At 35.6% G+C, this 15,983-nt stretch overlaps 1 protein-coding gene across 1 annotated transcript; it reads left to right on the top strand.

Moving 5' to 3' along the window:
* The first annotated feature begins 13,283 nt into the window (after positions 1-13,283).
* Positions 13,284-14,579, top strand: LOC132645146 (RING-H2 finger protein ATL51-like). The gene has a single exon (XM_060361940.1). It carries the CDS (start codon positions 13,565-13,567, stop codon positions 14,480-14,482), a length of 918 nt encoding a protein of 305 aa, XP_060217923.1. The 5' UTR covers positions 13,284-13,564; the 3' UTR covers positions 14,483-14,579.
* Positions 14,580-15,983: the final 1,404 nt, after the last annotated feature.

Raw genomic sequence — 15,983 nt, 5'->3', positions numbered from 1 at the left:
AGATAATGTAGTTGTTTCAGTTTTGGCGTATCTTTGTGTAGCCTAATATCACAATGAAATTTTAATACAACTACATTCCAATAAAATTAGTACCTCAATCATATAAACAAACTCTTAGAACTTTTACTTTTACACATATTTGAATTGATCCATTTTCTTTGTTATTGATATTTCCTCTTTTTAATCTGCATTATTGTTTTATTTTTATTGAACAAGATACAACATATGCTTTCAAGGAAGAAAAAAAAAAAAGAGAGAGACAAGGTTAATATCCAATTTTTCTAAATTAACAGTCATCTACAAAATTCTGAAAGTTAATTTTTTAACCTTAACCCAAACATAAACTACTTTACTTATGATGCTAATTGCAAGTGAACAGAAGTACGAGGAACACTTTAGATGCTATTCATCTTGACCTACGCAGCGGCAGATATCTTTTGTTTTTGTGTTAGATTCGGACTTGGACTGTAGGATAGTTATCAGTCAAATTTGAATTCTATACATTAAAAATCTTAAAGGTCACAATTTATTTAAACATCCTAAACATTAGGCAAAATTAATCTTAAACAGTACAATTCTACCCAACATGGAATGGTTTCATTAAAGAGATAATTTAGCTTTCAAAGGCATAAAAGTCATTCAATATTTGAAGGATATTTTGGTTAACCAACATTTATATTCATACTTTTAAAACAATATAGCTAATGTAAAATGTAAACAAAATATTCTCCCTTAATAAAATACTAACTCCTACAGAAAGGAAAAAAAAAAAAAGGTAATTTGCAAACTGCCCCTAATTAAATAGGTATTGGGATTTAACCACATAGCACTTAATAGGGATAAATTTGAAAAATAAGGTTAATTCTTTCTTGATTTGCTAAGTGGACACTCTTTTTGACCCAAGAACAAAAAAAGGTTAAGTGAGCACTCTTTCTGATCCAAAGGGAGTAATAAGGTATCAAACGTATTTACTTAGATATGTTAATCACATAAGATATGTTCGACTTACAACAAATGATAAGGTGTTCAATGGGGCGGACCCACGTACAACTTACCGGTGCTCGAGCACCCATAACTCCAACGCAAATTATATATATATATATGGAAATTGCTCAAAAAAGAGATATATTAATCCGATAGCACCCAATGAACAAAAAGCCTATTGGGTGCTTTGCTGGTAGCCTGAATGACATATCTTTGGTCTAAGTCGAGGGTTCGATTCCTATTTTTGACGATTCGTTTTATATTTTCCTCCTTTTTTCCATTATAGAGTTCTATTCTTCTTTTTTACTATCTTTGATTACTTTACATTTAGTTTATAAATTCCTTTAACATTTATGTAATTTCTTGTGAACACAGAAAGAGAAAAAATCATTGTCCAATTATGTCACGACCCAACCCCGTGGGCCGCGACTGGTGCCCTATTTGGACACCCAAACTCATTCGCTTACCAAATCGACATATCGAAGACTTAATCAAATTTAACATACGTTATTTTGAATAGATACTGAAAACAGATATCATCTTAAGCGGTCACCTGTACAGAAATATCATACCAAAAACCGATAGGCTGGCAGAATACACATCGCCCGAATATACATACATATACTGTCACGACCCAACCCCGTAGGCCGTGACTAGTGCCCGATCCGGGCACCCAGACACCTCTATCAAATGTTATCTCAAATTTTATTAAACGCATTCCAGTATATAGCAGAAGCCGACAAGGCTATATTTCAAATTTAGAAAATTTTCAGAAAAATTTCGGCAGAGTTTCCTTTGTTTTACGGACTATCCAATATAACCCTGCGCACAGAAAATACCAACAAAGGCCACACACGGCCAACAAAGCAACATATAAACATATGCGGACCGGCCGCCGCGGCGAATGGGATCGCCCAAACGCAACATATACACGCATCCGTACAGAAAGACCCCAACCCACAAACATGTCCACAGACCTCTAAACAGACCGACAGAATCATATGACGGGACAGGGCCCCGTCGTACCCCTGAATGACGTACATATATACCATAGCAGGAGACTGTACCAAAAATATAGGCTCCGGATAAGAGAGCGCCCCAAAATAGCAGAATAAGATCCTAAGCGGGCGGATCAGCAAACCTGTCGTCTGTACCTGCGCGGCATGAAAACGCAGCCCCCGAAGAAAAGGGGTCAGTACGAAATATGTACTGAATATGTAAAGCCTGAAGTACAGAAACCAAAATCATAACCGGAAACAGAACGAACAGAAAGGAATGCAAAATTCAGAATATCAAATGCATATTTCAAAACATGAGGAATGTGTACAAAAAACATATGCCATATCATGTCCGACCCCCGCCAAGGGACTCGGTAGACAGACCGTGGTCACCCTCCCGACACTGGTGCCACAACACATAAGGATCAGAATAGGGACAACCCCATAACATAGCATGTCATATCAAATGGCCATATCGGATCATATCATATCAAAATAGTGTACATGGCACAGCATACTCCACAACCCATGTACACGTATACCTGCCCCCTCACCATCGAGGCACGGCGAACAATGCAGAAGAATACGCTTGACAACATATCCTGGCCCGGGCTCAGTGGGGGAAACATTGAGGCATCCACGAACGGAGTAGTGAGAAACTAAATGCAATAAAAATACCATATATATTTCCCGAGACTCAAGGAGGCATATCGAATGACGAATCAACTCAATGAAATCGGACGGAATCATAGTAGATAGTTTCAGATGTCATGCTGAGTTACGGAGGCATAATCTTTCTAAGATCGTTTTCAAGATCCAAAACAATTTATAAGACTTAACGGAATATTTAGAACAATTCTTAGATAATAGTTAGAGGAGTAGTTAGAATATCTCTAAAGAAAATACTCGAAGACAAGTCATAACCACAAAAGGGTAAAATCGGAAATAATGGGCCCACCTCGGAACAAATGAAGCGGTGGGCTCAAATTACGTATATTAAGCTTATGGGATCACCTACAGAGATCCTAAGGCATTCCATAGCTTCCTAAACAGTTTTGGGGAAATTTGCATAATTTTTCAAGAAAGCATACTTAAGGAATTCAATTCTATTGAATGAAAACGCGACAATTTCAAACGCGGATTCCAATGGACGGAATATTCCCCGAGGCGTAAATCCAAGCCTAGTACATCTAGGACATGCCAAGAGAAGGATCGGGATAACTTTACATACCTTACGTGCGCCTTACGGTCGCCAAAACTCAAATCCCGTTTAGCTCAGAATCTACAAATGGTCAAAGTTACCAATTAGGCATTTGCAAACTTTAAGAATTTACTTAACTTCATATTTGTCTACCGAAATTTCGGCAGCACTTCCCCTATACATATAACATCCCCGAGGCTTAGCTCGGCTCAATATACATCAACCACAACCGCCCACAATACCACAAACATCATAAATCATAACAAAATAAATCTAACGTCAATATTCTTCCTTTCTACTTAAAGCGACAACTTTCATTCGAACTTCACAACATCAAACTAACATCAACATTATCGTATTCATTTTCTCATTCAAGGTTATTCAAACACCTTTCAATAATTTTCCAAGCGATATACATGAATTCGAGTAATCCGCCACTTTCCATATTCTATCCAAGACTTCTACGAATGCAACAAAACTTTCCAAATCACATTGTTTTCCTTCCAAACTCATTAACAACCATAATTTACATTTAGAATCTTGTTTCCACACTTACACAAAAATCATATAAAATTCACATAATTTCTCATAATTTCATACAAGCAATTCCAATGCCATTTCAATTCATTAAACCTTCATTTGTATCACAAGAGATCATCACAACACAACTAAACAATCTAAATAAATTTGAATCCACTCTTTCTCCACCTTACATGGTACACGGCCAAACACTACATTCCATACCCACTTTGAAATCTTCCATTTTTCCATACAATCAACTCATTCCCACATACTACAACACAAACAAAACTTCAAAACACAATAAATAGGGATGAATTCTTACCTTTTTCTTCAATCTTCTTCACTTGAATATGTTGTCAAATTGAAGAATCAAATCATCTTTCCTCCAAACCAACTACACCAAGTTGTAGAGGGACCTTAATTTAGTAGAAATACCACAAGAAAAATATTTTTGGATCAAGATTTTTGAGGGTTGATTTTCTATGGCCAAACTCGAGAGCTCCCGTTTTTTTTCTTCACTCTTGTTTGCTTTGTTCTTTCTTCTATGCTTCTTGAAGGCTCTAAGGGATAAAGACCACTATATATTTTAATTGTAGCACATGGAAAATTTGTGAAGTGTGGTGGGTTTGGGCCTCACTTGGCCGGCCACCCCCTCAAGTTTTGGGCCTTGATTTTCCTCTTATTATTTTTTTTTTTGGGCCAACCCGGTTGGTCACGAGTTGGGCCTAGCCCACTGACCTTTCGACCTTAAAACGTCCATATCTCCTTGTACCGATGTCAACTATAGGCCCACGACCTACCGTTGGAAATCTATTTCAATTATCTACAACTTTTATTTCTGGGCGTTTTCCCAAATTCCAAACTTATAATGCCGATTTTGCCCCTCCAAGTCAGGTCATCCGAAAACGTTTTCTTAAAAATATCCGTTTGGAGGGCTTCCACTTTGATTTGGCCCAAGGGTCCTTCATGAGTTGTGTTTAACTTTACATATGTGATTCATATAACTTGTCACATGTTACGGAAAAAAAATCTTGACGCGTGGGCCCCACCTAAGCTTACAAATAATCCAACGTTCAAAAATATGGGATGTAACATTCTCCCCCCCTTTAGAACATTCGTCCTCGAATGTTAAATTAATCTTATAGGGTCTTGTAAGCATTTTGGGGAAAATATATCACAAAGTAGAGGCTAGATCTGTCAATACACTTATATTTCAAAAAAAAGACATTAGTATACCTGTATCCGCGTTTGGTAGCGCCTCCGGGTCCTGTCGACTAGTCAAGGCATAGATGCGGTTCGAAGGACCGCTTGAACTGGGAGCTCCGCCACGACCTCTGCCGCGGCCTGCTGATGTCGACGTACCCTGCCCCGCAGGGCGCATGGCTATCGAAGGAGACGATGACCCAGCGACTGATCCGGTAGGCTGCGCTGCACCTCCCAAATTACCCTTATACGGACACTCTCTCACAGTATGGCCCTAGCGGCCACAAGAATAACAAGCACCTGTAGCACGGTAGCACTCTCCAGGGTGGTATCTCCCACAATAAGAACACTGAGGCCTGGGTGGCCTCGTCTGACCGGAACTCCTGTCTACCTGCAAACCTGAAACCCCGGAGATCTGGCCTGCTCCTAAATACCCTGGGCTATCAAATCTCCTGCCTGAGAACTGCGGAGGTGTGCTCTGTGCCGGCTGGGAAGAATGCCTGCTAGACTGCTGCTGCTGCTGAGGCTGCCCACTCCGAAATTCCTCAAAATACCCAACTGATCTGGCCCTCTTGGGCTGGCCCCTATATATGTCTACAGGCCTCTACAAACCATAACAGAAACATATGACGGGACAGGGCCCCGCCGTACCCAAATAGCCATATATACAGAACGTGTATAGCAGAAGATATGTACCAAAATATGAGCTCCGGATCAAAAGGAGTACTCCAAGTGGCAGAATATGTATCCTATACTGGAGGATCACCAAAACGAACGTCTGTACCTGCGGGCATGAAACGCAGCCCCCGAAGAATGGGGGTCAGTACGAAATATGTACTGAGTATGTAAAGCATGAAATACAGCAACCCAAATCATAACTGGAGTGAGAAGTACATAAAATGGGTACAGAATTTGTATATCAAAACCTGTGCTGAAAATATAAATAATGCAAATAAAAATCATGCATAGGGCTCAGGAACGTGGTCGCCACTCCGACGCTGGCGCCACAACACATCATACTCCAGAAGGTTTCAAATCTCCGTACAATCCCCGAACATATCATATCATCAAAGCATATCACATTATCAGAACACATCATATGCCATATCACATCATAACGCCGTATATAAGCGGTACCCGGCCCTATGGCGAGGTCTCGGGAACCGTAACACATCATACTGCCGAATATAACGTAGTGCGCACGATCACAAAACCGGCCCGGGATCCGGCGAACGAAAGCATAGTAGTATGCACGAACGGAGTAGTGAGGAAACCATATGCATATAAGTACATAGATAAATTTCAGAATTAGATGGACAAATATATTTACGACATCCGAAGGCTCAGAAGTCAGTTTCGGGCCAATCGGAGTTAGTATGCGAAAGTTACAAACTTTTGAAGTACAGAACTTTCTAAAAACATTTCAGAAGCTCTTTTTGGAAATTTCAAGTAACAATCATATTAGGGAACTTTCAACTATCGCTATGGAACAAATCAAATGGAGCCTTAGAGTCATATGTACATATCAAAATACATGTATCCAAAACTTTAGCCATATCAAATATTTTTCGGACATCATTCGGAAACATACCAACTAGAATCTTTCGAACATCATAATTGCGTATCAAACCATATGGAATAACTTATGGAGGTCAAAGACATCGGTCATCCTAGTGGCTCTAAGAATAGAATTTTCCTTAAAAGTATATATGTACATTATTTGTTCATTTCAAAAAGGTCATGCCAAAAGAAGGAAAGGTAGGCTTTACATACCTCGATCGCTCGCTAACCAAATCCCGACTCAAGTCTCGGGCTCTCCAATATCTACAATAACGTTATCAATTTCCAAACATTAGCTACAAGTACTTAGGAATTCAATTCTAACTAGTACTTGTCTACAGAAATTTCGGCAGCACCTCCCCTGTAAATTCAACATCCCCGAGAATTTAACTCGGCCAAATTCATCAACAACCATACCAACAATACCAACAACCATACCAATAACATCAAGAATCAATTCAAAACGCATTCTAACATTAGTAACCTTCTTTTCTACATAGTTCATCAACATTCAATTCAACTACGTACGTTCAAGCCGATATCGACACTTACATATTCACTTACTAACTCAAGATCATTCAAATACAATTCAAAAGCATTTCATACAATTCTACAAAATATTCAATAATCTCACTAACACCATATTCCACTCGAAACCTCCACAAATGCGACAAGGTCACAATGTCGCATTTTCTTCTTCCAATTTCATCAACAACAACAACAATTTACACTTTAGCAACTCCATTTCCATAATTACATAAAAACTATAATAAAATCACATAATTTCCTACAACTAAATTTCATGCCAATCTTGAACCATTATTCTTCCATTTACATCACAAAGGCTACAATCAACACAATTAACATACTAAATAAAATTTGTTCATCTTCCTCCACCAACCATACCACACGGCCACACACACACTCACACACATCCACACGGCTACACCCACAACACCCAAATTTCATACTTTTCATTCATTTACACATACTACAACATATATGTAAGTCTTCCATAATATAAAAAGGATAGAATTCTTACCTTTTTTCAATTTTTCCACTTGCCAAAAAAAGTATTTTCTTACCTCAAAAATTATATCCCGTTGAAGAGGGGCTTGAACTTAGTAAGAATACTAGAAAATTAAGATTTTTGGATCAAAGGTTGGTGGGCTAAAAAAATTTCTCTTTTCTCTTCTATGGCCGAATCCCCTTTTTTTTTTTTTTTTTTTCTCTAGCTTTTGTTTTCTTGAAAGTTCTAGTGAATGAACAATTTGTGGCCCCTTTCCTCTTATTTAATACATGGGTTTAAATTTACATGGGCTTGGGCCATTTTTTCTCTACATGGCCGGCCACCTCCAATGTTGGGCCTCTTTTCTCTTTTTATTTTTATTTTTATTTTCCAAGCCCATTTAGTTAGGATAATATTTTGTAAGTCATGAAATTAATTTTCAAAATTTCAATTTTGCCCTTAGCCTTCCTCGATATTTCCGCATCAATATTTTTCATGAACAACATATATATTAGCTAAAATCAAAATATTGCTTTATCTCATACAAGTCACAATTATTTCAATTTATCCGAATGTGCAAAATTACGGGATATAACAAATTACTTATGTTATTTTTCTTGAGAGATTTTGACAATTTGGCCAAGAAATCCTTCAAGCTAATTCTTTTTTTTTTTCCCAGAAAGTGAAAATTCATTTTTTGTATAATGATAATATTAATCGTAATTTTCTCATTAACTCTGTAAATTATCATGTTTAAATAATTGTGCACTTATACTATGTGATCTATAGTAAATTTATATTAAAAGAAGCGAGCACCCACGTGCCGAAAATTCTGGATCCGCCACTGGTGTTCATATTAGACACTTTCAGCTCATATTTTTAAAATGTTTCTACTTGTGTTATCAAGCTCATTTACATAGATAAGTTAATCATATAAAATATAACTCCTCTTTAATTGTATACATCAGGCTTGAGATTTTAAAGCTCATTAAAGCTAATGCGTATAATTAAAGAATGTGACATATTTTAAATGGTTAACTTATCTACATAATAGGTGCTTGAGAACAAGGTTTTTCAAAATTAGAGTTACTTAAAGATGTTGATGTTATTCCCGGAAATGATTATGAATTCTTTAATGATGGATGTTGCACCAAACAACTAACAACAATATAACCAGTGTAATTCACAAGTAGGGCTTAAGAAGGGTACACAAATCTTATCTCTATCTTTGCGAGGTAAAGAGGCTATTTCCGATAGATCCTCTGCAAACAAGCCCTCCAAATTGAACGTGACTAGCTTGATTTAAAACCACGTCATGCCTCGGAGGAGATAAGGCGGTTTACATCCATCATTTCCTAGTGCCTTGACTCAGATGGATACTTGTAACTCTTCCACGTGTTGCTAATTTTCAAATTATGACAATACAGTTTTTACGTATCAGGTCTCAAAAAAATATTTATGTATGCGTACATTAAATTTCATTTATTTATCTTGACACTCTTAAAGACTCATCACGTGAGATACTACGTTGCAAATAATCGTCAAAAGCAACAAACACTTGCTGAGGCAAGTCAGACTCAAATCAATGTAGTCCTTGACATATACTGTAACAGACAATTAAAAAAAGTAAATGAAATAAAATGAGCTAACTATCATATTTTTGTGTCATATCTTGATGCTCCTTATTACGAGGCAAACAAGGTTTAAGAATTAATGGTGCTTATATAGATGAAGATTTGATTGTCCCCTCAATTGAAGAATACATGATCCCCCTCTTTAAAGATAGCTATGAGATCATAAAAGAGTCTACTTGTTAGCTATGAGACCATAAAAGAGTCTACTTGTCATGTATAATTTTTATCAAAATTCTCTCGTCTCATGTATAATTTTTATCAAAATTCTCTCGTCTTGTTTATTTGGCCCTTTTTCATGAGAAGCAAATAATTAAACTTATTCATGAAACTAAATTCTTCTTCGTTTTGAGTGAGCTGACAAATATCTTGTTCTTTCATCCTTGAGGACCAAGGCAGTCTTGATTGTCTGGAAAAAAAAAATAGAAAAGGAGATGTATTTTTACGCATTGTTCCACATGCTAGCTTCTCATGTATTGATTTCACGTCACTAACAATTACTAAAAGGTGTTAGGACCAAAGAAATAGGCTTAGGTTGATTTAGGGTGTCCATCATCTCACGGTCCTATGCGCACGGTGCCAACAGTATGCTTAATTAGTCTCTATAGACAGAACTTTTGTTTGGGGCATTAATGAGTTAGCTTCATCATCACACGACCATGGAGGGTTAGATACAGTTGGTCTAAAGACAGAGGCGACCGTTGTGGAAGGGAACTGAGGGGGTCACTTAAACTTCAAAAAAATGGCCGTATATTTTGTTGGGCATCCTAAAACGTATAAAAGGCAGCTAGGATACTGGTTGAATTCGCTCCTTAGTGCCTTTGCTCAAGCGTGACAAATTGGGTTCAATTCCACTTGTTTGCAAAAACCAAGGGAAGATAGACGAAAACATAGTCCTCAAGGCATGAGGGTTTGCATTCTTTGTTTTTTTGGTTTTATTTTTTGTTTTTAGCTTAATGTCCATCGGGGGAAATGGATTTTTTGCCCTTTAATTTTTTTTTAAAATTTTATGACCTTTTTATAAGAGATCTTCATTTTTTACACATAAGAGATCTGAAAAAAACACATAAGAAATTTGAAAAAAATATTTTCTTCTATTGAAATTGTAAGAAGCCAAGAGATCATATTTCCTCCCTAAAAAATTCTATTACATTTTTATGCAAACAAGGATTATGTTCACTAGAGAAAGTAAGACAATTGATAAATAATTTTTAAACTACAATGGTGGAAAGAAGTCTATAACATCAAAGTACAGTCTAAATCTCTTTTATCTCGACGAAAGTCTTTTCTTTTTTGAAAAAAATTAAGAAAGCAGATAAGTTGAGATGTATATGTCTAAATGCGTCTGGCACGTTGCTGCTTCTTGGCCCATCAATAATGAGGTTTAAAGTTAATATTAGATCTTATATCAATCATATTATACTTATAGGTTGCCAAGAATGATTTAAAAACCTTAGTCACAATTTGCATAAAAAGAAGCAATTTAAATATTATGATGTCATTTCTTTGGCTGAATGATGTACGAAACGTGCAAAAATGATCTAGGACTATTTTGCTTTGAAGACTAATTAACAAATACTTGAAACTTTTTTCTAGATAGAGGATTAGGTGTACCAGCAAATCATTGTCCAAAAATGTTTACATCTATACTAATTGCATGACTGTCATATCATTAACCTAAATAAGCAAATAATTCTTATATTTATGATTATTGCCTTTTTTATGAGACAGTACTAATCAACCTGTGAAAAGAAGAATAAGTATGAACCAAGCTGAAGTGCTATATTTTGCAATTAATCCCGATTATAAATCAAGATAAAGACATGATAGAAAAGAGTTTTTAGTCAAATTTGCCCCTTATCTATGGGAGCAGATCTATTTTGGTCCTTCAAATATAACTTTAAGCATCTTTAATCTCTTAAGTTTGTTAAAATGAAACTTTTTTTGTCCAACTAACGGAATGAGCTTAAAAACTAACGGCGACTACTATAAAACACTACTACTAAAATTTGCCGAATATTATTTTCTTCTCCTCTGCACAAATATCGATTCAGGTAGATTTTTAATGAGACATTAAAAAGAAACGTACATATGCGTTTGTGTTAGAACACAAACTCTATCTATACACATTACGAATAATATATACTAGGAATGTGTGATTTTATGCATTAAAATTTTACTTGTACGCCTATTGCACATAAGTATTTTGTCTTACTAATATTAGTTTTTATCTATTCTATTGAATACTTAGTACTTCTCACTTAATCCTTGAACCTTCCCCCTCTTACTAAGGCTACATAATGTTCTTATGAATTATGGTCAATATCGGGTATATAAACAGTGATTTCAAATTCAGAGGTTAATCGTACTCTGACAACTATACATAAGGGAGAGTTTGTTTTTTTTTTTTTGGGGGGGGGATAGTGAAAAAGTTGACAGGTACTTACTGCCACTCTACAGAACCATACATGAGATTTTCACCTCATACGACTCGCATATGTATCGGTTCACTAAGGCTTAATAGGATAAAAAATTACCTATTATTTCCTTTTTCTTTTTTCCGCTGAAATTTGTACTTTGATTTCTCATAAATTTTCATCTCACCACTGATAGTACATATAATTACTTTTCTATTCTTCTTAAAAAATTTAAAAGATTGATGGAGGCCGAAACAGTAGAAAATAAAAAGGAAAAAGAACTCAATAAGGGATCTGGCAAGAAATAAACCGTAGATCACTACATTGCATACTGTTCCCGTTAATATTCTCATTGTCTTCAACTTATCTTTATTTCCATCATTATATTCGTTGATTACTATATTGGAATATCTTCTTATCTTTTTACGGTTACTTTTTCTTCAACTTTATTTGGTTCTCCACCACCACTTTATAAGAAGATCACAATTTGCCAAGCCAGCAAACTAAAAGTAAGCAATTATTCTGTTTTTCACTTACCCTATTTTTACTTAATCATAATAATTAAATTATACTACATGTTATCACTTTAATTTAAAATAAATTTATAAAATACTAAGTACGAGTAAATTTTAATGCTCCAAAAATTGTGTACTCGCTCATTGCATTTTCCTTTTCTCAGAATTCAATTTGCTTTTCTATTTTCCTATTTTTTCAGCAGTGCCATGACTACAGATGCTATTTGTTTTATTTTGCCAAATGGAAAGCAAAACAAAATCTATAAAGTCTCACCAATAGGTGAATTGTCATTCTTGTACTCTTTGGCTAAAGGCAGGGGCTAAATTTCAAAGTAAGCTAGCAACATTTATATTTTTTTATATAGTATAACATTAGTACAACTTTTGTAAGCTACAAGTTAGGTTTCCTTTAATATTCATTGGTCAACTAAAACTCTTGGAAGGTATAACAAAACTTAGATTTAGAAATGAAAACAAAGATTAATTAATTCGTTTTCTAACTCAGGTTCTATTCAGTTGCTTTCCCTAAGCTACTCAAGATCCTAAAATTGCTCAAACTCTAAAACATACATCTAATGTCCCTCTACGTCATACAATGCATGTGCACTATAGGTGTTGTACCTTTTGCTTTAAGCTGTAATATGCATTCTACTGAAAATCTGAAATTGCTAGATTGATTTCCTCCTTTTTAGTTCTTTTATTTCTTTTCTTTTTTGGCTGGGAGAGGGTACGAACAGGAGAAAACGGAAATAAGAAGAGGGGAAAATTCTTGGTGAAATTTGAACCGTGCACCTAGGTAACACAGAGTGGAAGTGTAACCAGTAGAAACAATGAAATTTCATAATATAAGGTAGGGTTTTAATTTTTCACTGAAAGCTCAATCTAGAGTTGGTCAACCGATTATCCTTAATTGACACCCAAGCTCGGGTGAATTGGCAACTATTATATCTCCCTAATCAAATCCAAATTTATACAGACATATACATAGCATGTATATTAATTATGTATGTTCTTTAATTTTTGGGTCACTTTCTTTAGTGGACAAAGCAATAGTGAATTGGTTTTCTTGATTTGGAGGTGTAATGCCCTCCAAACATCTAATTTGAGAGCCCATCTGAACAATACCAAAAAAATATGAATAAATTTTCTGTCTAAAGAGAACCCCAACTAACTTGTACCTCATTTGTTCAACAAACCATCATCTCTTATTCAAGCAATATAAATAAAAGTCTAAACTAAAGTCCAGAAAATCAAAGAAACAAGATGAGCCTAGGGAACCCAAAGGGAATTACCAAAAGTTGAAGAATCTGAATTCTGAATTGACACCTCAACTTCCTTTACTTTGCTTCCCTTTCCATCTAAGCCCCCTTATTTTACACTCCTCTTTTCCAACAACAAAAGAGCAAAACAAGGCAAAAACACTTGATGGGGTCCTTTCTTTTGCTTTCCTAGTTTGAGAAAAATGGAAGCGTTCTTGATTCTGTGTACAAGTAGTTAGGCTATATTGCATAGGTTTTTGTGAGAATGGGATCTGTTGGCAATACAAATCCATGGGCACCTTATGATAGTTATAAAGATTGTTCACAAGGGATTTGTAGTGTGTATTGTCCACAATGGTGTTACTTTCTTTTACCTCCTCCTCCTCCTGATGATGATGATTCATCAGATGATTCTGCCACAGCTTTCTCCCCTCTTATCATAGCGATCATCGGTATATTAGCAAGTGCTTTCCTTCTTGTTAGCTACTATACCATCATCAATAAATATTGCAGGAGGAGGAGAAGCAGAAATGCAGCCACAGAGATGGAAGCCAATCGAAATGAGACGCCTCAAGATCAGTGGCAACTTGCTACTGCTGGATTGGATGAGTCTACTATTAAGGCTATTACAGTGTACAAGTTCAAGAAAGGTGAAGGATTGGTTGAGGACACTGAATGTGCTGTTTGTTTGAGTGAGTTTCAAGAAGATGAGAACCTTAGGCTTTTGCCTAAATGCAGCCATGCTTTTCACCTACCTTGTATTGATACTTGGTTGAAATCTCATTCTAATTGCCCTCTTTGTAGGGCTAATGTAGTATCTCATCCTAGTAGTACTCCATCATTGCCTCCTCCTATTCCTTCACCAATGAGCATAAATGCTCTTCAATTTCAAAGACAAAATGACTTGATCTTGGTGGTGGATCATGATCACGAACAAGTCCATCGCGATGAAGTTGTTGTTAGCCTTGTTTGTGAGAATTCTGAATTCAGTGGCAATAACAGAATTGGAAATGAGCAAGTGGGGGCTAATGAATTCAGAAGATCAATATCTTTAGGTGAATTTTCAAGGCAACAACTTGTAGTAGCTGATATGCAATCAGTTTCCATGAATAGATCTGTTTCCACAGGAAGATTCATGTTCGCAGGACAGAATAAAGGCAAGGATTCTATTATTCTTTCTTGAAAGTTGAAACATATTTTATAGTCTTGGTTGAAACTCTGTAAATTCTTGAAGTATACCAACACATCACAGGAAATTAATGAATTCTGATTTTTCTTCAGTTCTGGAATGATTATCTAATAAAAGGTTTACTTATACTAACAAATTGTTATACTGTTTTTCTAGTTAGAGTTTGATCTGATCAATCATTCACCAGAAGGAAATGTATATCTCTAATCTGAATTACCGGGTGCTTTTAGGACTAATTGATGAAATATATTTAACTTATATACACTGGTAGTGTAAAGAAATTTTTATACTATTTGGTCATTCAAAATATATCAGACAAGTAGCTCTTCATAAGATAAGGCACATTACTTGCTACAACATGTAAATTACTCTGATAGTGTAAAAAGTCTTTACATTATGGCGTTCGTTGTTGTGTGTAAGTTTTAAACTAGATATCACCATCAGCCATAAGTTACAATTTTTGGAAAGTATCAATCTGCAAGATTTTGTATTAAAAATTTAAGCCCTGTAATAAGTTGTTAATATCAAGAAGCGTCCAAATTGTTTTTTCTTCCTTCCCTTTTCTGACAGACTTTAAATTGTTCGCTTGAAGAGAACTCATTAAATAGAGAAAAGTAAAACTGCAACCCCACCATTTCTTAGCAATACAGAAACTGTAATGAGCACACCGTGACTTAATTCCTACTAACACTGCTTCAGATGTATTTTGGAATTTGGCTCTAAAACTATGTCAAATATATTTGTTTCTTCCTGTTCCAGATTGTACTAGTGTAAACCACCTCACTCCGGTGGTAGGACCTCTAGTACCTCATTGAATGTAAAGTTTGAGATCTTTCATTTTGTGACTTGTAAGATTGTCACAACAGTCAAAAGAAACATTCCCCGCTATAATGTTCTAGCAAAAGATGTTCCACCATTTAGCCATCTAATTTACAAAATATGTACACAGTGTATAGGTAGTGTATAGTTTATACTAAATATGCATATACTATACACACCTATACATATAATATACATATAATATGCATATCTATACACTTCCTATACAACCGAAGTGTATAGGCAGTGTATACTTCGTCCATGTTTGGTAAAATAGATGGCGGAAGGTACATTTCCATAAGTTTCTTCTTTAAGTACATGTGTCTATTTACCAATTAAGCCTTAATTTAAGAATACTCTTCAATAACTAGCTATGAAAGGCAATCCTTTTAACCAAAAACATGTTGTTCATCATTGAATCTGCTTTGCTATGTGAATGTACCTTTTTACTGGTGGATGGCCTATTCTAAGCGGAACCTATTCAATTATTTGTCAATTTCCTTGTCTAAATGCTTTGCCTTCTATCTTATGTTTTAGACATTTAAGAACCAAAGGGATCTTAAATACAAGTTGTGGGGTAATGTTAATTACTCCTTCCGTCCCAATTTATATAACAACGTTTGATTGATACACAATGTTTAATAATAAAAAAAGACTTTTGAAACTCTTGGTTTAA

Source organism: Lycium barbarum, chromosome 6 (assembly GCF_019175385.1).
Source record: "Lycium barbarum isolate Lr01 chromosome 6, ASM1917538v2, whole genome shotgun sequence".
Taxonomy (NCBI): domain Eukaryota; kingdom Viridiplantae; phylum Streptophyta; class Magnoliopsida; order Solanales; family Solanaceae; genus Lycium; species Lycium barbarum.
This window is presented reverse-complemented; position numbering and strand designations above follow the sequence as displayed.

What these genes read in the sequence shown, in the direction of transcription:
- LOC132645146 (XM_060361940.1), top strand. Translation starts at nt 13,565, where the DNA reads ATGGGATCTGTTGGCAATACAAATCCATGGGCACCTTATGATAGTTAT.